Source organism: Phaseolus vulgaris, chromosome 2 (assembly GCF_051622355.1).
Source record: "Phaseolus vulgaris cultivar YP4 chromosome 2, ASM5162235v1, whole genome shotgun sequence".
Lineage (NCBI taxonomy): Eukaryota > Viridiplantae > Streptophyta > Magnoliopsida > Fabales > Fabaceae > Phaseolus > Phaseolus vulgaris.
Genome location: NC_143499.1, coordinates 9,479,507 through 9,503,480, shown reverse-complemented (window position 1 = coordinate 9,503,480; position 23,974 = coordinate 9,479,507). Strand labels below are relative to the sequence as shown.

The 23,974-nt window shown below is 31.9% G+C and overlaps 3 protein-coding genes across 15 annotated transcripts; 2 read left to right on the top strand and 1 right to left on the bottom strand.

The window, feature by feature from the left end:
- Nucleotides 1-681: 681 nt before the first annotated feature.
- On the top strand, nucleotides 682-6,013 carry LOC137810588 (Major facilitator superfamily protein). 2 transcript variants are annotated; one of them, XM_068611939.2, is made up of 5 exons: nucleotides 682-724; nucleotides 820-928; nucleotides 1,286-1,503; nucleotides 3,983-4,414; nucleotides 4,713-6,013. In XM_068611939.2, the coding sequence occupies exons 1-5, from the start codon at nucleotides 722-724 to the stop codon at nucleotides 5,688-5,690; spliced, it is 1,740 nt and encodes a 579-aa protein (XP_068468040.1). In that variant the 5' UTR covers nucleotides 682-721; the 3' UTR covers nucleotides 5,691-6,013. The 2 variants fall into 2 exon arrangements, with proteins under 2 accessions (XP_068468040.1, XP_090154374.1); XM_090298248.1 differs by having other exon boundaries at nucleotides 688-724; nucleotides 3,972-4,414.
- A 1,784-nt stretch (nucleotides 6,014-7,797) lies between these two features.
- On the top strand, nucleotides 7,798-9,644 carry LOC137809611 (glyoxal oxidase-related protein). Its single transcript, XM_068610723.2, has one exon. The coding sequence runs from the start codon at nucleotides 7,798-7,800 to the stop codon at nucleotides 9,484-9,486; it is 1,689 nt and encodes a 562-aa protein (XP_068466824.1). The 3' UTR covers nucleotides 9,487-9,644.
- Nucleotides 9,645-11,069: 1,425 nt separating this feature from the next.
- Nucleotides 11,070-15,712, bottom strand: PLPB (PAS/LOV protein B). Of its 12 annotated transcripts, none has more exons than XR_016518435.1 (7): nucleotides 14,504-15,618; nucleotides 13,646-13,853; nucleotides 13,477-13,552; nucleotides 13,029-13,108; nucleotides 12,878-12,913; nucleotides 12,706-12,769; nucleotides 11,070-11,432 (listed from the first exon to the last, which is right to left on the bottom strand). XR_016518435.1 is itself a non-coding variant. In XM_068611940.1 (7 exons), the coding sequence occupies exons 1-7, from the start codon at nucleotides 15,033-15,035 to the stop codon at nucleotides 11,280-11,282; spliced, it is 1,158 nt and encodes a 385-aa protein (XP_068468041.1). In that variant the 5' UTR covers nucleotides 15,036-15,712; the 3' UTR covers nucleotides 11,070-11,279. The 12 variants fall into 12 exon arrangements, 4 of the variants coding, with proteins under 4 accessions (XP_068468041.1, XP_068468042.1, XP_090154371.1 ...); XR_016518439.1 differs by having other exon boundaries at nucleotides 13,477-13,541; nucleotides 13,671-13,853; nucleotides 14,504-15,609; XM_068611940.1 differs by having other exon boundaries at nucleotides 12,858-12,913; nucleotides 13,477-13,541; nucleotides 14,504-15,712.
- Nucleotides 15,713-23,974: the final 8,262 nt, after the last annotated feature.

Genomic DNA, 23,974 nt, shown 5'->3' with positions numbered 1-23,974 from the left:
GTATCTTATTACAAATACTTATTAGCAGTCATAGATAAACAGTAATAATAATAATAATAATAATAATAATAATAATAATAATAATAATAATAATAATAATAATAATAATAATAATAATAATAATTTATTTAGAACTTAAAGTGATAAAAATGTAATTCAAAATTTAGAAATTATAAAATTAAAATTATATTTTTAATTTAGTAATGCCTGATTTTTTGTTTTTAAAAATATTTTTAAATTGTATAATTAAAAAAAATAAATTATTGTACTAATTTATTCTTATATTATAAATCCAAGTTATGTACATAATTAATAATCATTTACGTAAATACAATATTGCTGAAATGTACTTTGATAAACACGTTAGTAACTTTAATTTATTTAGAAGTTAATTCATATATAAATTAAGTGTAAAATACGCATTTAAATATAATACATAAGGCATTAACGTGTTCACGACTCACTATTATATTATTATTATTATTATTATTATTATTATTATTATTATTATTATTATTATAAGAAAATATAAAGTAGATTTAGCAAGGAATAAAAAAAATGAATGTGAAAGCAGGATTAAAGTGAATTTGAATGTTAAAGGTGTGGTGTGTGATGACCATTATGCCCAACTTGGACTCTTCCCTCCTTCCCTATAAATCTCCCCCACACTCATCACTCTTCTTCCCCAACCCTCTCTCAGATCCAAATTTAACAAACCACCATGGTCACTTCCATATTCACTTCTCTCTCTTTCTCTCATTTTTCACTCTCACAACTTCTGTTACATTAATATAACACACTCAATCATTCATTTTGCAGGAACTAGAAGCTCCCCAAGTTACCACATGGCAAGGCTATGTGGACTGGAACAACAAACCTGCCCTCAGAGCACGCCATGGAGGCATGCTTGCAGCCTCCTTTGTTCTGGGTCTGTCTCAAAATCTTCTTTTTTCACTCAAAAAAAAACTTTTCATTTGAACACACATACATTTATAGGCATTTTTTTCCTACAACCAACAATATCAGCATCTTTTTTCATCATGAAAAGATTACTTGACTCAGAATTTGAAAGAGATGTAGTCTGGTATTGTCAGAATGCATGAACGTTTATTTCTTGGGGGCATGGTTTCAGCCACAAACCTCTTCTTGTGTTAGAGACAAAAAGAAAAAGGGAGTTTATAAGATAAACATAAAAATATTAATAATTTATATAAGAAAAGTTTAATATAGGAGACAGTTGATAGTGGTATGTTACTGATTCCGAGGTTGTTGTGTGTTTGGACAGTGGCTGAGATATTGGAGAATCTGGCGTTTTTGGCGAATGCTAGCAACTTGGTTTTGTACCTGAAGCAGTATATGCACATGTCACCTTCAAAATCTGCTAACAATGTCACCAATTTCATGGGAACTGCTTTCCTTCTTGCTCTCCTTGGTGGTTTCTTATCCGATGCCTTGTTCACTACTTATCGTGTCTACCTGATAAGTGCAGTTATTGAGTTCCTGGTAAGCCGCCACATTATTACACTCTTTTCCTCAACTTTTCTTCTATCTCATCAGATATATCACTTTTTGCTTTCTGTATATAAGTCTTTCTGTTTCTGTTTATCTCTCTCACTACTCACACAACTCAAACCTATTGCATAAACTCATCCTTGCTTTTGCACTTATTGTTTTCCCTTTTCCATGTTATGTCGCTGAAAGAAAAGGGAATATTAATTTAAGAATGTGACGTGTCTGCAGGAATAAGATTGAGTTGTTGCAAAGGTTTGCAACTTGTAAAGTAGGGTTGAATCAAATGGTGCAAAACTAAATTGAGATGGAAGAATTGAAAACTATGAATGGTGTTAAAAACACTTATCCAACCCTGGATTCTCTTTCTTTTTTCCTGCATTCCCTCTTCCACTTGGTCTATCAAAACCTTATGATATGAATTTCATTAATGCCCACTCAGACACAGAGCAAGTCAAGAATAATTATTAGTTTAAAAGATTCACTACAAATATTGTAAATATATGTATGTTTATTACCTTGAACTTGCAATCTTAGTGGTGGGGAGGGAAAAAAAAAAGTAACTTATGAGCATGATATATATATATATATATATATATATATATATATTAATTGATCTTGTGGTCAGCATCTAACAACAACATTTAAATGGGAAGGGCACATAATATGGCTGATAGTGTTCGACGACTGTGTGATTTTGGAGTGGAGGAGATAAAATAATGTTGGTGGGGAAGATTTTGTCTTTCTATAAATATGATATTTTGGTGTTACTTATGATATAGAGAGAGTTTATTATAAAGGTTAAAGAGTGTTTTATTTTAAAAACTATTAAATAAATAATTTTTATACTATTTTGATTCTTTGGAAAAGTATGTTTATTAAATAAGAGGACCCACGTATTATTTTTCATGCAACGTATTTAATTTGCTCAAATGCCTAGGACCCCTTTGTTTAGTGCATCAACTTTTGTCGTTTTGCCTCCTCAAATCTCGCCCCCAACTATTACGTCTCATCATCATCTCTACACCTCATCCTCGTCTCTTAATTATTTTTTTAAGTTTTTTAATAATAATGTTTTCTGCTACGCATAAGGAACAATTAGCCATTTAAATACATGAACAATGGACAATAACAGCAGGGAGTTCAAATTAATTAAGACATCATTTTCACTTCACGCTGTTGTTTCTAAACTGCTTCATAACCAAGTGAATAATGAATGCTATTAAGATATTGTGGCGTGTGAAAAGCCCCACCAGCTCAGGCACGAATTGGTCAAAAAATTCCCTAGAAAAAAAAATAAAAAATATATATATATATAGTATGCACTCACACACACAGAAACATGAACTCTGAGCCTAAATCAAAAGTGTTTTTACCTAAAATATGTCTTGGTCTAGAGGCAGAATTGATGACATGAGAGATAAAGTTAATTTTTCGTTGGTTTATGATGTGAGTTGTAATCTTTGTGCAAAAGATTTTCATGATGAGCATCTTGTCCTAATGCCTTTGTTTTTATTAGAATGTTTTTCTTTTGTAAAGTCTCCACGTTCCAGAAGTTTAAAAGGCACATATAAGGCAAGTTCGCGGATCATAGTAGTAGCAGACCAAGTTTGAGAAGCACACGTGTGTGGCTGTGGTTTTGATGATCCATTGTGCACACATAACTTACTCAAAACGCCAACACAACACAGTGATATTTGATAAGAAAATGATAGTAGTGGATCATAACACGTCCTTGTCCTTGTCCGTGCACGGTCCCAAAACCGAGGTCAGGAAGGACGCATGGAACTTGTTTTATGTGACACATGAGACACTTTTTTGCATAGTATTAGACCATTCTTTGGTTGGTCAAATATTCGACGAATGGTAGGCACTAGGCACACTTTTGATGATGTGTAGTCCAAAAGCATTTGGAGAAATTCTGATTTTTTTATTGGTTTGCCTTCTTCCACTCAACAAGAAAAGAGGAAAAAAAATTAAAGAGGGGCAGGTGTCACTAATTCCATCACCACAATTCCCATGTGCATTCATGTCTAACATTTGGTAGTGGGCTCCATTGCTTGATATTTTGCTACAGCTTTTGGTTGTGTTCATAATCACATTCAGCCCATCTGCTGGAACACACCTTGGACTTGGCAGGCTCTGTACCCAGTTTGGGCCTCTATAAAAACCCCTGTCTAGCCCAGAAATGTCATGTAGCCAATCCTATTTCTACGTCAAGAATCATTTTCTTTCAATGTGATATTTATGCATATACATACATATCAATAGTCAGCAAGGTGCAATTTATAATTGAAGTTAATTTTGGCGTAGTTTTCAATCTTTTTTAATGGTGTAAAATTAATTCTAACAAAATTCATTTTAGCATTATTTGAAGAAAATGAGTGCTTAGTGTGTAATTAGAGCTAATATTTGTTCTGGTTTTTATATTTCAAAAACATGCATGGGTAAAGAATGCGTAGAATTTGTGCAGGGTCTGATTGTTCTGACCATCCAAGCTCGTGATCCTTCATTAAAGCCACCAAAGTGTGACAGAGACAGTCGGTGTGAAGAAGTTAATGGTGGGAAAGCAGCAATGCTGTTTGCTGGCCTCTATCTGGTGGCTTTGGGGGTTGGAGGGATCAAAGGGTCACTGCCAGCACATGGTGGTGAACAATTTGATGAAACCACCCCATCTGGGAGGAAGCAGAGATCAACTTTCTTCAACTACTTTGTCTTCTGCCTATCATGTGGTGCCCTTATTGCAGTTACTTTTGTTGTGTGGATTGAAGACAACAAAGGGTGGCAATGGGGTTTTGCAATTTCTACTATTAGCATTTTTCTATCTATCCCAGTTTTCCTTTCCGGTTCTGCTACTTACAAGAACAAGATACCTTCAGGAAGTCCACTTACAACAATTTTAAAGGTAACTAACGTTGCACCAATCTCTAATTAAGTTGACTATTTAGTTTACTATATGATTTTAATTTCTTTACACTATCAATGTAAAAGTGTGTACACTGTTAACTGAATATAACTTCTAAGGTTATTATTAAAAAAACTCGACAAACTTATCAGTTTTTTATCAGATGATATGTAAAATTTCTTTGCATTGACAGTGTACTCATGATTTAGTCTTGTTAAGATAACTTCCTTCCATTATTGTCCTATAGTCCTCTCTGACTAATTTATTATGGTATGTTTTTTTGGCTTGATTTGAGCAGGTTTTTCTTGCTGCTTTACTGAATAGCTGCACATACAAAAACTCTAGCAGTGCTGTTGTTAATATGTCTTCTAGCCCTTCTAATCAACACTCAAATAGAATGGAATCAGAACAAGAAACTGTAAAGGCAAACACAACAACTGAAACCCCAACAGGGCACCTCAAATTTCTCAACAAAGCAGTTACAAACAAGCCAAGGTATTCATCACTAGAATGCACTGTAGAACAAGTAGAAGATGTAAAGGTAGTGTTGAAAGTACTACCCATATTTGCTTGCACCATCATTCTTAACTGTTGCCTAGCTCAGTTGTCAACATTCTCTGTTGAACAAGCTGCTTCTATGAACACAAAGCTTGGTTCCCTAAAGGTGCCACCATCTTCATTACCAGTTTTCCCAGTTGTGTTCATCATGATCCTTGCACCAATTTATGACCACATTATCATCCCCTACACCAGGAAAGCCACCAAATCAGAAATGGGGATCACTCACCTCCAAAGGATAGGATTTGGATTAGTACTCTCTATAGTTGCCATGGCAGTGGCTGCTCTTGTTGAAATGAAAAGGAAAAAGGTAGCCACTCACTCAGGCCTACTTGATGATCCAACCAAACCACTACCTATCACATTCTTGTGGATTGCTTTTCAGTACTTATTCCTTGGATCTGCTGATCTTTTCACCTTGGCTGGGTTGTTGGAATATTTCTTCTCAGAAGCACCAATAAGAATGAGATCATTGGCCACATCTCTTTCATGGGCCTCTTTGGCAATGGGGTATTACCTAAGTTCAGTGATTGTATCTATAGTAAACAGCGTCACTGGAAATGGCACCCAGAAACCATGGCTATCTGGTGCCAACTTGAACCACTATCACCTACATAAGTTCTATTGGCTCATGTGTGTGCTAAGTGGTTTGAACTTCCTACATTACCTGTACTGGGCCACTAGATACAAATATAGAGGGACAGGTACTGCTAATTAATGAAGCATATGGGAATTTCCATAAGGTCCATATGAGCATTTGAGTTCAAGAGTTCATCGATCAAATTTTGTACAAGCCAGTCTTATGCTGGAGCTGTGTTCAACAAGGTGCACAGAGCATTTACCCCAATTCAGATAACATTGGGATATCCTATATCTATCTGTCTATATATATACATATGCTAGCTAATATAGAATAGAAACAACACAGAAAAAGAAACAAAAATAATGGTATAGCTTCTTCATGTGTAATCATTCTAACTCTTTCGTTTGTCAACAGTTAGAGCAAAAATGGTTCTTATATCAAATTTATTGTTTTTATCATATCAGCAAAAGTACTTTGAATTTTCTCAACTCAAATTTAAACATCCACTTATGTTTGAAAACAAAGCTTCTTAAGAGCCGAGAGAAGATGTGCAACCAAAACACATAATATATATAATCTCATTTAAATAAGTGATGGATACGTGATTTTTAGCTAAAGCATATTTAACTTTTATTTACTTTTAAAAAAATAAATTCTTTTATTTTTTTTTTAAAAATTGATTGTGTATAATTTTCATATTTCATGTAATTATTTATTACTTCAATTTGTAATGTTATATAGTTCTTTTAATTTGAACTACATAAAAAATAATTAAACAAATACTAAAAATAATACAATAACTAATTATTTCTATAAAATTAAAATATATAATAATTAAAAATAAATTAAAATTAATAAAAAAATATTAAAAATAGTAATGAAAAAATTAAATAAATTATAGACTAGAAGTTAAAAACTCCTGAAATAAACTATTTTGATATATTTTACTAAATGTTCTGTATTTATCAAACTAACTTATTAATTATAGTTTATCAGTCTTACGCACACTCTTAACTAATACTCAATATGTAATTCTCCTTAATCTTTAATTGATTTTAAGATTAAAATAAAACAGTTAATGACATTTAACTAGTGTTATATAATGATTAGTGGAGTTTATGGTGGTTTAGAACTACTTAATAATTTCTCCCCTTGTAAATCAGAAATTAGGAGATAATTGGAGTTAGTTTGTAGTATAAACTTATAAACTGTATATATCGAAATAGTTGAATTCATTTGCTGTAAGGTAACATTGACCAAATCAACTTAATTCAGTTTCCTCTACGTCTTAACAAAAAATCATATATATACTTAACAATGTCAAAAGAAATTGTTATTATTATCTCCTCTTTTCATGAACCAAGCTAATGGTAGAAGCAGCTAGCCATGGTTCCTGAGAAATACAAATTTGGAGAAGCATATATCACCTTGCAGGTCACTGCTTGCATGCACAGAAAATGTGTACAGTCATTGAATCATCACGTCTTGTATTAATGCGGATGGTGATTTTCCACTTGTATGATCCAATTTAAATGAATTTACATCGTGCTTCATAATTATTGAGCCATTCCCTGTTGTGTAAGGTGAGTTTGTATTGAAAATAGACAAAACTGGTCCATGCTAGTGAATGTAGTTAGTCTGATATCATCACAGGTCACAGCCTCCACCGTCCATCTTTCCAATTAAAGTGTTTGAAATGCTGCAAAACACAAAAGGGATTATGGCCCCATTCACTAACACTCACTGCAAAGACTGACCAACCTACACACGCCCCATATCAAAACCTGTTAGATATAATTAAGTGTTCTTATCTCAAGATACTTGGTATGTTAACACTCAAAATTGACAACACAAGAATGTCGCTTAAAACTTAAATTGTCCTTTCACACGTGTGTATAAAAAGAGAGATGGAACTGATGTTATTTTTTTAATATTCAAAACACGAAAGTAATGTGATCACTTGATTAACACTTGCCAAAAGGTTACCATCAAGAAAAATGGTAATAATGTATTTTGTAAACATTCTAATGTGAAGTAAAATTTATTATGAGACTTATTACTTATTTAATGAATATAACTAGTAAGAAACTGTGTTAAAAAGCAAAACGATAAAGAACTGAGTGTGGCCTTGCTGCATGTGTTTCGGTAGTCTTTATCATGAGAAGAGGAAGAAGTGAGAACAAAAGTAGTAAGTACACTACACAGAGAATATAAATTCTTCGGTATCATTCACGCACGCACCATGGCGTTCAAGATCAAGAAGCTTCTATCTTTCTTTCTTCTTCAAAGCATGTTGTTTGAGGTGGTAATGAGCATTGAAGAGAGTAGAAGCACCACGGGAGGGCACTGGGTGGAGCTGCAGCGCAGCATAGGCATCTCCGCCATGCACATGCAAGTCATGTACGACAACAAGGTCCTAATCTTCGACCGCACCGACTTCGGCCCCTCCAACATCTCCCTCTCCCACCACCGCTGCCGCTTCAACCCCCGGGACCTCGCCCTCAAGCTCGACTGCACCGCCCACTCCGTCCTTTACGACCTCTCCCACAACACCCTCCGCCCCCTCACCCTCCGCACCGATGCCTGGTGCTCCTCCGGGGCCCTCGTCCCCGACGGCTCACTCCTCCAGACTGGCGGCTTCAACGACGGCTACACCACCCTCCGCTCCTTCACCCCCTGCCCCCAACACAACACCTGCGACTGGCGCGAAATCCGCAACCATAACCTCTCGAACAGCCGCTGGTACTCTTCCAACCAAATCCTTCCCTCGGGGAAAATCATCATCGTGGGTGGCCGCAACTCCTTCACCTACGAATTCGTCCCCAAAAACGACGTCCCCTCCTCGTCGTTCCACTACCTCCCCTTCTTGAAACTCACGCGCGACTCCAACCGTGGAGAGGAGAACAATCTTTACCCCTTCTTGCACCTCTTACCAGACGGAAACCTCTTCATCTTCGCCAACCGCAACTCCATTCTCTTCGACTACACCACCAACAAGGTCCTCCGCAACTTCCCCATCATCCCCGGCCAAGAAAAAAGAAACTACCCCAGCACAGCCTCCTCCGTCCTCCTCCCGTTAAACCTAACGGGTCTCAATGGAACGCGTTTGCCCGACGCGGAAATTATGATATGCGGCGGCGCCTACCCCGGCACGTTCAGCTTGGCCAACACATTGAAGATCTTTCTAGAAGCTTCCAGAACGTGCGGGAGGTTGAGGGTGACGGATTCGAACCCTGTGTGGGTCATGGAAACCATGCCCACGCCGAGGGTTATGCCTGACATGATTTTGCTTCCCACTGGGAACGTCATTATCGTGAACGGTGCAATGAATGGGACCGCGGGGTGGGAGAACGCAGCCAACCCGGTATTGTATCCGGTTTTGTATAGACCCGGTTTGGTTGGACCGTTTCCGAAGTTTCAGTTACTGGCGCCGGCGAGTACTCCGAGGATGTATCACTCGTCTGCTGTGCTGCTGCCAGATGGAAGGGTTTTAGTGGGCGGGAGCAACCCGCATAGGGTATATGATTTTCGGGCCAACCCGTACCCGACGGAGTTGAGTTTGGATGCGTATTACCCTGAGTATTTGGGGATCCAGTTTGACTCGTTGCGGCCCTCGATAGTTGCTGTTGAAGCTGTGAACAATACGGCATCCTATGGCAGGGTGTTTGCGGTGAATATTTCGCTCTGGGACTACCGTGTGGGAGGGCTGGGCGTGACGCTGGTGGCTCCGTCGTTTACGACGCACTCGTTCGCGATGAACCAGAGGTTGCTGCTGCTTCAGGTGTTGGCGGTTCAGCAGGTGGCGACGTCCGGGTACAGGGTGGTGGCGCGTGGGCCCCCCTCACAAGCTGTTGCGCCGCCTGGTTTCTACATGCTTTTTGTGGTTCACGCGGGAGTTCCCAGCACCGCGGTTTGGGTTCAGGTGAAGTGAGGTTTGGAATTTCAAATCAAAATTATGGTTTAGATGGAAAGTGGTTGTTCAAATACTTACTTCATGCGTGTGGTTATGTAGAGGGAGCATTTTCAGGTTTTCACTTGGACCATATTTCTATTCTATTTAATTTTTGGTTAATCTTATTTCAACACTCAGTTTTTGTTTATTCCTTTTTTTCATCATATATAATTCATCGCTTAGGATTAATATTCTTATGCCTCCAATTAAACCAAGTTATGTTACTCAAACAGAGGATATCCAATCCTAAGACTAAACAAACTTTATTCAACAACAATAATTTACTCTCTCTTTCTTATGAACAAAAGTCTTCATTTATTTTATTTTTCTCGTCACACAACTAGACAGACGAGTGTAAGATAATAACGGTCCACCAGATTAATGTGCTACCTACTTAATAACTTAATAATCTCTTCCTGTAAACTTTCTAACTATGTAAAGCAGTAACAACCTAAGTTATTCATTTAATAATTACAGTATTTTATTAAAAATACATTAAGAAAAGACAGAAAAAAAAATAGTTTAATTTCAAGTAGCGACATCAATGTATTTGCTGAATTGAAGGACAAAAACAACTTAATTTAAAAAACTCGAAGTAAGATTCAATGGTTTCTTCTGACCAAAGTTTTTAATATTGACAAATAATAATAGTAACTAGCAATAATAATAATAATAATAATAATAATAATAATAATAATAATAATAATAATAGTTTTTCAAAAAAACGTATTGTGATTAATTTCCTTTGGTAATTTTTCCAGGAAATAATATAATAGTTTCTTGAAGGTACAAAAGAAAAATGTGCCACCACATATTTTTAAGATTAAACATCACACATGCTTAATTGTTAAATATATTCCTGCAGCTACGTATATTTTTCTCTCAACTTCATAAATTTTCATATTCATATTCTTTAATTCTGTAATATTTTAAATTACGTAATTCAAATTTTTTTTTAAATTCGTAATTAACTTTCAGTTTTCATAATCCAAAAGACAATATTTTGAATAACGTAATTCAATTTTCTTTTTTTAAATTCGTAATTAACTTCAGATTTCATTTCTTTTTTCAAATTCATAATTAACTTTAGAAGAAAATATTTTAAATTACGTAATCCAATTTTCTTTTTTTAAATTTATAATTAACTTTCAGATTACATATAATTCAATTTTTTTTAGCTTCTAAATTACATAATTTAGAAGTTTTTTTTTAAATACGTGTTTAAATTACATAATCTGAAAGCTACTTTATGGAGGTGGCAGTATTTTCATATTGTGAAGAAACCGTCATAATTTCATCTTATTAAAGTTCTAATACTTTGATATAAGGATTGCAATTCATCTTACAGTCTGTTTATAAAAACTATCTGCATTAGGTCTTAATCTACTGATTGCAATAAATGCCTAGTATGAATGTGAAGGCATTCATTCTTTTAATTACTCAAAGTATGATTCTTTTAATTACTCAAAGTATGAATATATACACACGCACACTTTTATGAAAAGGTCACTGCATACATATCAAAGGGACTACAAAGTACTATATATAAGGACAAGGTGGAATTAATACAAGTAAATTTTATTGCTAAAATACGGAAAATAAAGTTCTTTTCAACGCAGTACGCGAAAATATAATACATTTTATTTATAGACTTTACAATATGGATTTTCTTTTTCTCTTCACAATTAATATTTTTAGCTTTCTATCACCTCAACGATCACTGATCCCCAATGGATTAATATTATATGGAACGAACTCACATGATCCTTGTGCTACGACTTCGAAGATCCCGCAGTCATTGATAAACTCCTCACTGCAACCTTGACTACACCAACCACACTAAGCTGCCTCTTCTCTGGACTCAAACACTGGCGATCGTCATTTTTATTAATGTCTTCTATTTGAACTCCCACAAAGTATGCAACCTGAACAAGCACATGATTCAGCAACGATCAGTGTAATTAGTAGCTTCAGTTTAGCTTGTATGGAAGTATAATAAACTGGGTAAAAAATAATCAAATTCAAGACACATAGATGTGAAAGACTATCACATGATGTATACACCATATGTGAAGGATGACGTCCTTCCCAAAGTGCAGTTAATGGATGTGGATCCGTGACTAACTTAACTCCGCAAAAACCTATAAGGAATAGAATTCTTATTTGCATCCACATGAAAACAAATTCACCCAACTGACTTACGATAATTGGTAACTCAAACTACAAAAGCTTGGATTAGTCAGTATCTTCTGAGGAAGTAAAGTAGATTGGGCAAGAGAAGGCTAGAATCCGGATTTTTCATTATTTTAACCACAGAAAGAAAATGAGAATGTGGAAAAATCCAGGTACCAATCAAACAGGTAAGCAAAAGACTAAGTGTTTGCAAGTAAAATTGTAACCAGACACTACAATGGACTATCAAAGTTATCCTAAATAACCACGTCAGAATTGTGAATATTTTTTAAGCCATCATCTATAATTTCAGCTACTACTCTTCACCACAGCACTTTAGCCATAAATGATAGATCTATCAAGTTATCTGATGATACATCACCGAAATTTACACAGTAATTACAGTCCTGCAATTTCCAATGAAGCAATTTTGAATACATTGTAACTTTTTGCAAATCAGTTTACTGACTTCATTTCTCGAATTTCTTTTTTAATTTTCCGGAGCGGGCTAGATGAGTAACAACTGGTAAAAGCAAACAAAATAGGACCAGTTTTATCACAATATGAACCATTACCTCCTTAACAACCTAACCAGAAATACTAGTTACTAGTAAGATGACCCCAAGCACACAACATCAACTATGAACTCTCTGGTTCCCCAGCCCAACTACCAGAAAATGACTTTTCCAGAGCAACAAACCACTTTTTATGCACAAGGAATGACAAATTTCAGAGTTTATAATCATGCACGAGATAGGTTGACAAACAACAACAAAATATTCATAACTTTAAATATAGTTACACACTAGGACCTGACTGCTTATAACATTTAAAAGAATGGTACTGTCAAAGCAACAAAGCAGTAGCTGTCATCTATTTACCAATATAAAGACCATATTCATGTTTGGTTGTGTTAAAATTCTCTCAGGTTTCCCATCAGACTTAGGAAAACAAATGACTGACAGAAATTGAAAAACAGACGTTTAAGATTTATAGCTCAGCTAATAAATAGTTTGTCAAGATTACCTTGCCAGAAGCATCACGAACGGGTGAGATGTGAAGAGAATTCCAAAATGAACTTTTGTCCTTCCTGTTCATTTTGAAAAGAATTTAATTCAGTATATTCAATAAATAAACTTCACAGCTTTGGCAGCAGAAGCAAAAAGTGAAGTATTAACCTGTAATTCAAAATACGTACTGTGCATGGTTGTTCAGCTTTAATGCTTTCCTTTATCTGTAAATAACAAGAAAAAGGCATAATCCCGAAGTTCAATTCCATTAGTCTATGCCTCCAAGTTGCCAAATTAGGAAGACAACATTGAAAAACTATGGCAAGAAAATCATACTACCAGATATAAAGTAGAGGTATCAGTATCTGTTCCACCTAAAAACCTACAGTTGCGACCCAAAACTTCATTTCTTCCATAACCTATTCAGGTAATGGGATAATTGAAAACATAAGCAAATTTGAGCTACTGGTTTTATATTCTTACATCAGATCCCAGCGTTAGGCTGTAAATGAGCATGAGGCTTTCATTATTGTGGATAAATTTTTCAAAAAGCACCATAGGAAAAGAAAATAAAAGATAAATGAATCAAGCTTCTTTAATCAACTTATGCACATCAGTTGTTGGAAATAGTTGGATGAGAGAACTTCTATAAAATGTTGGAATCCATAAGATGATTTTAACTTGTAAAAAATGTGCAATTCATTTGCCTTTTTTTTTTTTCCTTAAGTACTTATTGAAAAGTTTATCAAAACAAAACTCAATTTATACAAGGAAATAGTTTTAGAACCTGTCAATTTCAAGAAGGCATCACTAACATAAACAATAGGCATGTCCGGTAAATGCGGATTAGTTCTGCAAGGAAACTCAAAACCATATAAACAACAAATTAAGGGTCTGTAAAAAGGATAAAGCTCTTGGTAAAGTAATAACAAAATTAGACATTTCCAATAACTCACAATACAAAGCTTTGTTTGATTCTACCAAGAGAAATAATCAAGGATGTGCTTAAAAGACCCACGTCAGGAATGCTGCACCTCTTCCTACACACTAATCTGCCAGTCGCCTCACTGAAATGGGTTAGCACAGAGAAGATCCTGTCCATGGCTGTGACAGCACTTCGCTTCTCCTCATCACTCGCCTGACACGGCTCTTCCCTCTCCAATTCTGCATCTCAAAAAGCTAATAAATCAGTATAACCCAAACCACTAGCACAGTTACTGCGAGACCACATGAGGCCACTGCATTAATTCTGAATCAAATATAAAATGCATTTAACTTCTTTTATTCAGCAAGTACAAGGATTAACAGGAAAAGGATGCAAAAAGATTTAAAATTAGCACAAAACTTAAATCCAGTTCTCTGTGTGATTTTGATCTTGTTCTTCAATGTTTTACTTAATCAATTTACGATGACTTTTTATGTAAAAAAAATTATATCGATTAATGGGCTGAAACTCGAATTTTGCCTAAAAGCACAACATCAAAAAATTATTCATGATTTTCAGAATAAAGGTTATCGCTTGAGTACTTTGGGTGTTGCTTTCTAATCAAGAGTTTCATTCCATATCAGCGATTGATATAATAAAAGTATACTTTAAAATTGTAGATAGATTAAGAAGATCAAACTAAACTTCTAATTAAGAAAACACAAACAGAAAGCACACATATCTATGTTTTGTCCTGAAATCATTTTTAAATGTGCAACCAACATTTCTTATGGCTGGTGAAGCAATATTTAACAGGAAGCACTCACACATGCATACTCCCAACTGAAAAGGAAAATGGCAAAATGCAAAAACAAATAAACAAACCAACCAATGACATCACGTTCCAACACTTGCTCCACGGAACACGCGCGACCAAGCTCAGATAACGAATCAGCGCACACTTCCTTCCGACAGCACCCGAAGCCGAAATCCCTGACGCTGGAGCCCTCCTTTTTGTGAAGCGGGACCTGAACAGCGACGAAGTGGAAGACGGCGCCGCCGTCGCCGCTGAACACGGGACAGACGCTGAAGAGCATCCAAAACGGCGTGCCGTCCCTGCGGTAGTTGAGCAAAGATACCTGCGCGTTGCGCTCCTCTCGGACGGCCTCGCGAATTTCCATGACCGACCTCCGGGAAGTGCGCGGGCCCTGGAAGATGGCGGCGGTCTGGCCCAGGACCTCGCAACGGTCGTAGCCCGTGAGCTTGAGGAAGCCCGGGCTTGCGAAGACGATAGGATGGCCCGGGATGTGGGGGTCGGTGATGGTGAAGCTGTCAGGCAATTCGTCGAGCGAGTCGCGCGCGTAGCGCGTGTAACGGTCGTCGAAGGATCGGTGGATTTCGGCACAAAGGTCCATCGACATCGGCGGTGGTTCTAGAACCTTCGATGACTCCTCTTCTTCTTACAGTTTTTCCCAATCCCATGTGAACTACCACTGCTGGAGCTTCTTCTTCGGCTAGTGCTAGCAGCGTGCCGATTGTGAAGACATGAAAACGACAGCGTTTGGTTGAGAGAAGGGTGAAGATATTATTAGCTTAACTTAACAGTGAGGAAAGCAAAAGAAGAATAAGAATAATAATATCTGAAAAGAGTTGTGGTAGCCATTAACTGGTGTTTGTTTGAGGAAAAATTATTGGATGGAAAAGGAGAGGGAAATTATGTGTTAACAAATAGGTGGACAAGACAAACGCAGACTCTCACTCCTACCACAACACCAAGCACCTCAGGGAGCAACGGCAACCGCAGTCACACGTAATTCTATTTTTTTATAATAATTAATTCAAATATTCTTTTACTTTTCTAACTCAATAAATAAATTGAGCAGTGAAGGAAGATGTAGAAGACAGAGAAGCGAAGGAGTAAAGCTGCAACCATACGTTTGGCACTTGGGATGTTCAAAAAGCACGTTAGCGTAAGAAACTTGATTTTTTATTTGTAAGCTTTTCAAGATATGGATATGGTTTTAAGCAATTGAAAAAGGGAGATAGGAAGTTTCAATTTTGATAAAGAGAGAGCCTTGATTCTTATCCAATCCGCGTCATTTCTCTTGTACATTTTGGTTTCTTATCTTATGTCTTTTTTTCTTAAATACTACAGCCATTATTACCAATATCCATTTCTATTTTTTATTTTTTATTTTTATTATTATAATATGTATATTTATATTTATTTAAATTAAATATAGATTTATGTCTATATGTACGTATGAAAGATATATAGATTTATGTATGTATAAAAGATATACAGAGTATATGAGAGTTATCTTATTGGATTTTTTCAAAGTGAGAAAGAACAAAGACAGTAAAAACTATTATAAAATCTCAAAATTAAATTGAAAAACCGCAAAAAAATTGAAAAAGTTAAGATATATTTTAAAAGATAAATTAAAAAAAATTATCTTTAACCTAACGGCTTCCAATAAGTATTTTAATATATTTTAGAAAAAATAAAAAATAACACAAAATCTATAATAATAAAATCAAATAATAATATAAAAATAAAATAAATAAAAATTAAAAACCCGAAAAATCTATAAATGTTGAGCTTCTTATTTCATAATTAAATTAAAAATCACTAAACTATGCACAAAATAAGAAAATAATAGGTATGCAAACCAAAATTGTATGCCAACAATAACCGAAAATATCCTCGTATTGTATAAATTAAAACGGTATTCGGGATAAAATACCTATCTTTTGTTATTTCAATATTTAAAATACTTTTTCTATTTAAATAGTTACAAATTACAACAAATTTGGGTGAGAAAATAATTTAAAATTTTAATCATTAATTTAAAATAATAATAAAATTTGACGAGTTTGATAAAATATGATATTAATATTGGAAAAAAGGGATTTTTTATTTTAGATTAAATTTAATATTTTAATTAGTATTAATAGAGAAAAGTTTCTAACAAAAAAAAATATTATATTTTATAGAAAATGTCTACATTTAATATTTATTGTAACCTTTTTATTTATTATTTCTTTAATGTTTCATTGTTTTAATATTTTATTTGTAATTTTATTATTTATAAATACTAAAATTTAATTTCAACTTCAATTTGTTGTAAATTTTACAACTTGTGCACTATTCTTTTACAATAAGAAAAAGTTTAAACTTGAAACTTATGTAAAATATTTAACTTCTTCGCAACTAATACTTTATTTGAAATGAAAAAAAAAAGTGAAGAGTACAGTAATTTGAATTAAAAATAAAAATGAAAAATAAAAATAATTATAAATTTATGAAGATATAATTGTTATAATAAAAAATAGAATATTGTAATATAAAAAAATCATAAATTTATATTAACATAAAACTTATGTAGTCATTATTATTAATACAATATTAAAATTAATAATCATACACAAAGTTTGTTTCTAAAAGAAGAATATGAGAACAACATAGGAATTCTAGTACTACATTATTTTGGACACCACTCTAGAATTTGTACCTGAGTCTATTCATGTACCTAATATATTTATATCAGATTACTACATAAAGAATGACACATAAGGGTGAGCTATTGAAATGAATTATAAGAAACTCATCATTCTAAGTTTATACAATTTAACAATGAACTACATAATCACATACAATCATTTAGTCTTTTTATCATACACATATACACATACATACATGGATCCACATAACCAGGATATTCATCAATGTATATCTACAAATGTCTTTCAAATACCCATATTAAGTATTTTCCACCAGAGATTTAACATTTGATCCATTTTAACACCTTAAGTATGTAACCTTGATTACATTGATCAAGGTAAGTTTAAAGTATATCCTTATCTAAACCTTAACATGCATTTTTATTCACTCCCTCAGACTTCAACACTTGACGATACAATAATTCCTCATTCAGTTTCTTATCATTATATCTTAGTCTACGTGACTTAGACCATCAAAAAAACTAGGAAATCTCAATTATAACATAGATATTTGCTTAATGCCCACAAAAGTCATGACTCACATATCATCCAAATTTGTGACCTCAAAATCACACCTCATACATAAATATGTTATTTCATACACATGCATACATACACATCACCATTCCTTGAATTAAAGCAATAATCATTTATACACACAATCAAACACTTCTACATAAAAGACACTTATATAAAACAAATACATTCAGACAAGCCAAGTAAATATCACTTAGATAAAGACATCAAACATTATTTTCACTTGAAAGAAAATAGTTTCACTAAATGAAGGTATCAAATGAAGCACTAAATAGAGAGACACGAATAATACCTTCTTTTGAGTACATCCATATTCGATGAAATGAGATATCATATTATATTCTCACTTAAGCAATTTAGATGAAGTCTTTAGTATTAACACCTTAACACTTAAATGTAACTATTTCCTTACATTTTCAAAACATACTCGCAATCTCAAAATCACTAAAGATTAGAGTTAATTGTACTATGTTTTAAGACTCAGTGGTGATTCAAATTTAGAGAGATAAGAAAAGATCCTAGTTTTACTAATAAAACAAGGGTTTTGGACTTAACATGTCATATGAATAGTTTAATGTTGCTCAAAATTCTACATACCTATTAAGAAATTTAGGGGCACATGCAAAGGACGTTATTTAGTTCTACATGCAACTACAAAATACTATACACAAGTGTAACTAGTGTTGTTCAGATTCCTCATATTACCGGAAAACATCATATGCAAACACAACTAGTGTTATTCAATTTCCCACTAAAGAACTTTACTCTTACATGCAACCCCCAAACATTTAGACCCAACATGCAACTCAAAGAAAGGTCATCATGTAAAAATCTTAACAAAAAAAATACTTTGTTTTGATATTACTAATTAAAGCTTAACTAAATAGTTTTCTTTACATAGAGTTTACATTCTCAAGTACAACTTGGCCAAGTGAAAAAATGTGAAACATCTATAAACTCTAATGCTAATCTTGTTCAATCAAATGATATCCAAAATCTCCTTATTGTTGTAGGGTGTAATCACATTTAAAAAAAAAAGGTTTGAAAAGATGAAGATAAAGAAAGAATAGAAAAAAAAATTAAAAAGAAAAAAAAATTACATACAAGTGAGAGGATAAAAAAAATATTACAAATATATTACATTATATAATATAAAATAATTATAATATAGTAATTATATTATATAACATATAATAATAATAATATTATGTATCATAATCAATTATGTTACAATAATGATTTAATATATATATATATATATAATTGATTATGTATATTGATTATGATAAAGATATTTTCTTGTTATTTTTTTCGTTATTTTAGTTATAAAATGAAAGGGTTAGTATTATTTTTTTTATTATATATATACAAATTAACTTACGACGATGATGCTCTATATCTTTTCATTCTTATTATATGTTAATATAAACTTAAAAGACGATATTATTGATACATTATACAAATTAAGAGTGTTTATTTTTTAGATAAATTAAATTTTAAAAATATTATAAATCAATCATAATTTCAACTTGATTTATAAATTTGGATATACATCTAATATTTTTATTTTAATGCTCTAATGTATTCATATTTAATACAATAAGATAAATTGTTGATAATAATTTTGTTTACTATTCATCCCACCCCAGATATAAAAGAATAATTAAAATTCTGAATTAAAATTTAATTAATACAATCCACTAATCACATTCTAAAAAATAATTTATTTTCCTAAAGTGTCTTTTATTAATACTTATTACCGAGAATGAGTGCTATGAAATAACATATAAAAAAGCGAAGAGTATTTAAAAATAATATTATTAAATAGTATAAAAGTACTTTCTCAAATTTTCCACCTCAACTTTGTGTTTGTAGGGAGTATTATATAACAATATTGTCACTATATAATATTTTTATAGTACAAAAGTTATTAGTTTTTAGTACTTTCTCTAGTTTATTTTATCAGTAATTTAAAGTTTAATTACTAATATCAAGAAAAATAGTAAATAAGGAAGGAGTTTTTTTTTACTAAAATATACTTAATTATTTTGTATAAATAATTAAAATACTAGAAAATAAAGATATTAAGATGCCCTCATACCTTATTTATTTATATAACTTGAAATACATCAGTGAATATAGAATAATATTTTTTCACTTATTTGATTTATAAATGAAAAAAAAATATATCAGTATTAACATTTATTTAAAATCTATACCTATATATAAAGGGGATTCCCCTCTTAACTCTTCTTAATTTTTTTTCCTATTTTATCTTTATATTAATATTTAATTTTATTATTGTATTATGGTTATTATGTCATTTCTTATTCCCCTCTTAACTGCTCTTAATTTTTTTTTTCTATTTTTTCCTTACTTAATAATTTATTGTATTAATTTATTTTGGTTATTTGGACATTTTATAATTTCAAAAATTAATAAAATAATTTTAAAATTTATTTTATTTGTTATTATTTAACTAGAGAGTGGGGAGAGTGGAGAGATTGATTAGTTGCTTTTCTGTTTTAAAGATCTTCTTCTCTATTAAATAAAAAATTAAAGATATTTGTAATATTTTGTGGACCACCTTAGCGGAGAGTGGAGATTTGTTAGGTTACTTTTTTTATTTAAACTGATATTCTCTTTTATTAAAATTGTAGAATTTTAAAATTGACTTAAGAAACGGATTTTATGATTTTCCACTACACATAACTCACGTATCCTACTTCCCACTTCCTCTCTCATATATAGGTACCTACTCCCCACTTTCTCTCCCCATTACACCTAACACATCATTTTTTTACCATACTTCTCACTTTCTTTTATCTTTCCTTTTCACTTTCATGTAAATAAATAAATTCATTCATTCTCTTTGCCATATGCAACTTTTAATTACCGCTCTCTACTATTTTATTAACCTACTCTTTAACTTCTCATTTTAATGTTACTAAGAGAAATTGTTTTTGAAGAATAAAAAAATACTAAAGAAAGATAAATAAAAAATGCGGATACACACTACTATTTAATTGTATACTCTTTAACTTCTCATTTTAAATTATTTTTAAAAAATAAAAAAATACTAAAGAAACAAAAATAAAAAAATGCGGATACACAGGCACGTCAGTGTCTGTGTTCCCGCTAGTAATTTATAATAGTAATAAATAATTTTATTAAATATAAGTATTGATAGTATAAGTAATTATTATTATTATTACTAGCAGAAACAAGTGTATCCACATTTTCTTTTTTTTACTCATTTTTACGTTAATAAAAATTTAATATATATATAAAAATAATTTTGGATGAGTCGAAAATGAAAAACAAAAAATAACATGTAAAAAAATGATGAATTGATTAAACAACCTCTTTTTTCTTCTTCTCCGATTTTAGTCTCTATTCTTCTTCAAGATTTTTCTCTTATTCCATTGGTAGTTTTAAGATCGGAAAGTGTGATGATGTTCATGCTTGAAATGGAGTGAAAGGATTGATTGAAAATGAAAGTTATTTTATTTGATATGTGAGATTTGATGTAGAAACGTGTATTTTTTCTTGTTGTTGCCTTAAAATAAATAATTAAGGAAAGAATAAGGAATTAGTTTGTCTATAAAACTGTACATTAATATTAAATTAAAAAAAAATATTTTTTAAACAATAAAATAAAAAATATATTTCATTCTACTAATAAAATATATTAAATAAAAATAAAATAGAAAGAAATTTGTGGAAAAAAACAGTTAAAATAGAAATTTTTTTAGTATAGCTATACATTATGAAATAAATAAATATATAGAATGAGAGGTAAGTTTTGTCCTTTATGTTATAAAGATAAATAGAGTGAAAGGTTATGTCTGAAATTACTAGCAGTGGCTCTTGCCAAAATGGGAAGGAAATTTCGAGCTTCGAAGCACAGCGAATTGTCCATCGCCACGTGCCTTTTAGATCACTCTCTACCCTAAATGTAATTACTGTGTTTTGAAATAGTACATTTGTTATTTCATTAATTTTATAAGTTGTGCCAATAACTTTTTATGTCTTACTTTTATTTTATAGTCTAAGAATACACCGAATGATTTTTTGTGAGTGCAATATTCCTTTTCTTTCTTGGCGTAATAATCTTGCATGTACTTTTGTAACGCCCCATTATTAGGTGAGTTTTGTTTGTATTTCTTATTATTTTTATATTTAATTATATTTTTTTCTACTCAAATTTGGATATTGTTTGGTATTTTAAATTTTAAGAAAATATTTTAAGTTCTCAGAATTGAAAAAATATATATTATTTTAGTCTCTTAATTTTATAATTTAAGGACTAAAATCAGTTTCAAAATTTATTTGAAGCTCTCAAATATGATTTCAAAATCTAAACACATAATTAAATAAAGTGTACACACGTTTCTCCTTAGATTTGAAAGATTTAATCATAACAAATTAAGGACAATACATAAAAATTCCAAAAGAAATCGTGCTTTTAATTTATATATATATATATATATATATGTGATTTATAATTAACATTCTAACTGCATAACTTTTATCATATCAGACCATATTTTTGTTATGTTTAAATATAAGTTTTTGTGATAAATTTAAAAAATATAATTAAAGATATTATATATATATTTAATTAATTGTATGCTTAATGTAGTGTATATGTTTTATGTGAGTGGTGTATAAAGTAAATGGACTTACATGGTGAGTTATTTCACCGAATCTAATTAAAATCATTAAATATTTATCAAATTTTGAAATAAAAAATAATTAATTATTATATTGACTAAATTAGATACTATTTTAGAGACTAAAAAAAAATTGATATTTAAAGTGATTTATATTATTAATAAAATTTATAAAATTATTTTTAAATTGGTATTTAAATTAGTTATCAAGGTTTTAGCTACTAATATTTTAGATTCTAAATTAGTCTTTAAAAGACTCACAAAGACTAATTTAGAATATAAAGTAGTTAGTAGCAAAAATCTTGGTACTTATTGATTAGATATCAATTTAGAAACTACTATATAATTTTTTATTAATAATAGAAACTACTTTAGATAACAATAATTTTTTAGTTTATAAAATGGTCTCTCATTTAGTTAATATAATAACTAATTATTTTGGTCTTTAAAAATAATTTTTATTTAATGATTTTTTTGTAGTGTTATAAAATTTTAAAAAAAGATGGAGAGAGGACGAGCTTAGGGTGTGTCCAAAAGAATTAAGAAGACCTTTTTCTTTTTCAAAAGCATAACATACATTCTTTTTCTACCTTCATTCTTAAATTTATCTCTATTCTTTTTTTCTCTTTTTTCTTTGTTTGTGAAATTAAGCTAGCTAAGGGATATTGTAAAGTATTTGTACTGGACAGGAGTGCTCGGGATCTCGATCCAAACATTTAGGTGTGGTCAGCTTGGCTTTGCACCCAAAAGAAGGGTCATGAGCTTGACACAAATACTAATGGTCAGCTCGGGAAAAATAATTAAAGATAAAAGAAATATTTTATTTTGGTTATAATACATATGTTAGTTAAGTATAAATAAAAGATGTTGAGAATAATGTTGTTAGCACCTAAGAATAATTGTGCACATGTAAACAAAATATTTTCCAGTAGTTAGCACCCGAAGATAAGAGGTGAGCGTGCGTGAATAGGTGATTTTTCTGTTATGATATATGCTCTCTGTTGAGATTATATTCTCACTAGTAGAATATGTTAAAGAGATATCTATAAAAGGGGCTTGAGACCCCCGGGAAAGGTACGTTGTTTCTGAATACTTAGACTAAAACTGAATACTTATTTTGTATGCTCTCACTGACTTGATCGTCAGAGTGTGATCAACCGGTAGAGTCCCTTCTATCCCAACGAAGCATTGTTCTAATGCACCAAGAGAAGACAGACCAGAAGCTGAACTCTCCATCTAGTCCAACCGAGGTCAACCAGCGAGAACAATGTTATTTTTTTTATTATGACTTTGGATGAGTTTCTTCTCCTAACACTTCTCTTAAATTTCTATTCTCCCCTCTTCGAAATCTTGCATGCTAGGGTTTTTCTTTGGGAAATAAGGTTTTATGAGCTTGAACTTATTTTGGAAATTTTGTCACTAGGGGTATGGATTTTTGAAGTGATCATGAAAACCTTTTAGTGTTTTAGCCCATCTTTTTCTTGAAATCTTGCTTTCCTTAAAACATAAGGAAAGTTCAAGGAAAGTAAGATAACTTTGTTCTACATTCAAGTTTCAGTTATAGTAATAAAGTGGAAAGTCTTGATAACTTCTATTAGCAATTTGAAGTGTTAAAGCTAAATATGGATTCTTGAGTAGAAATT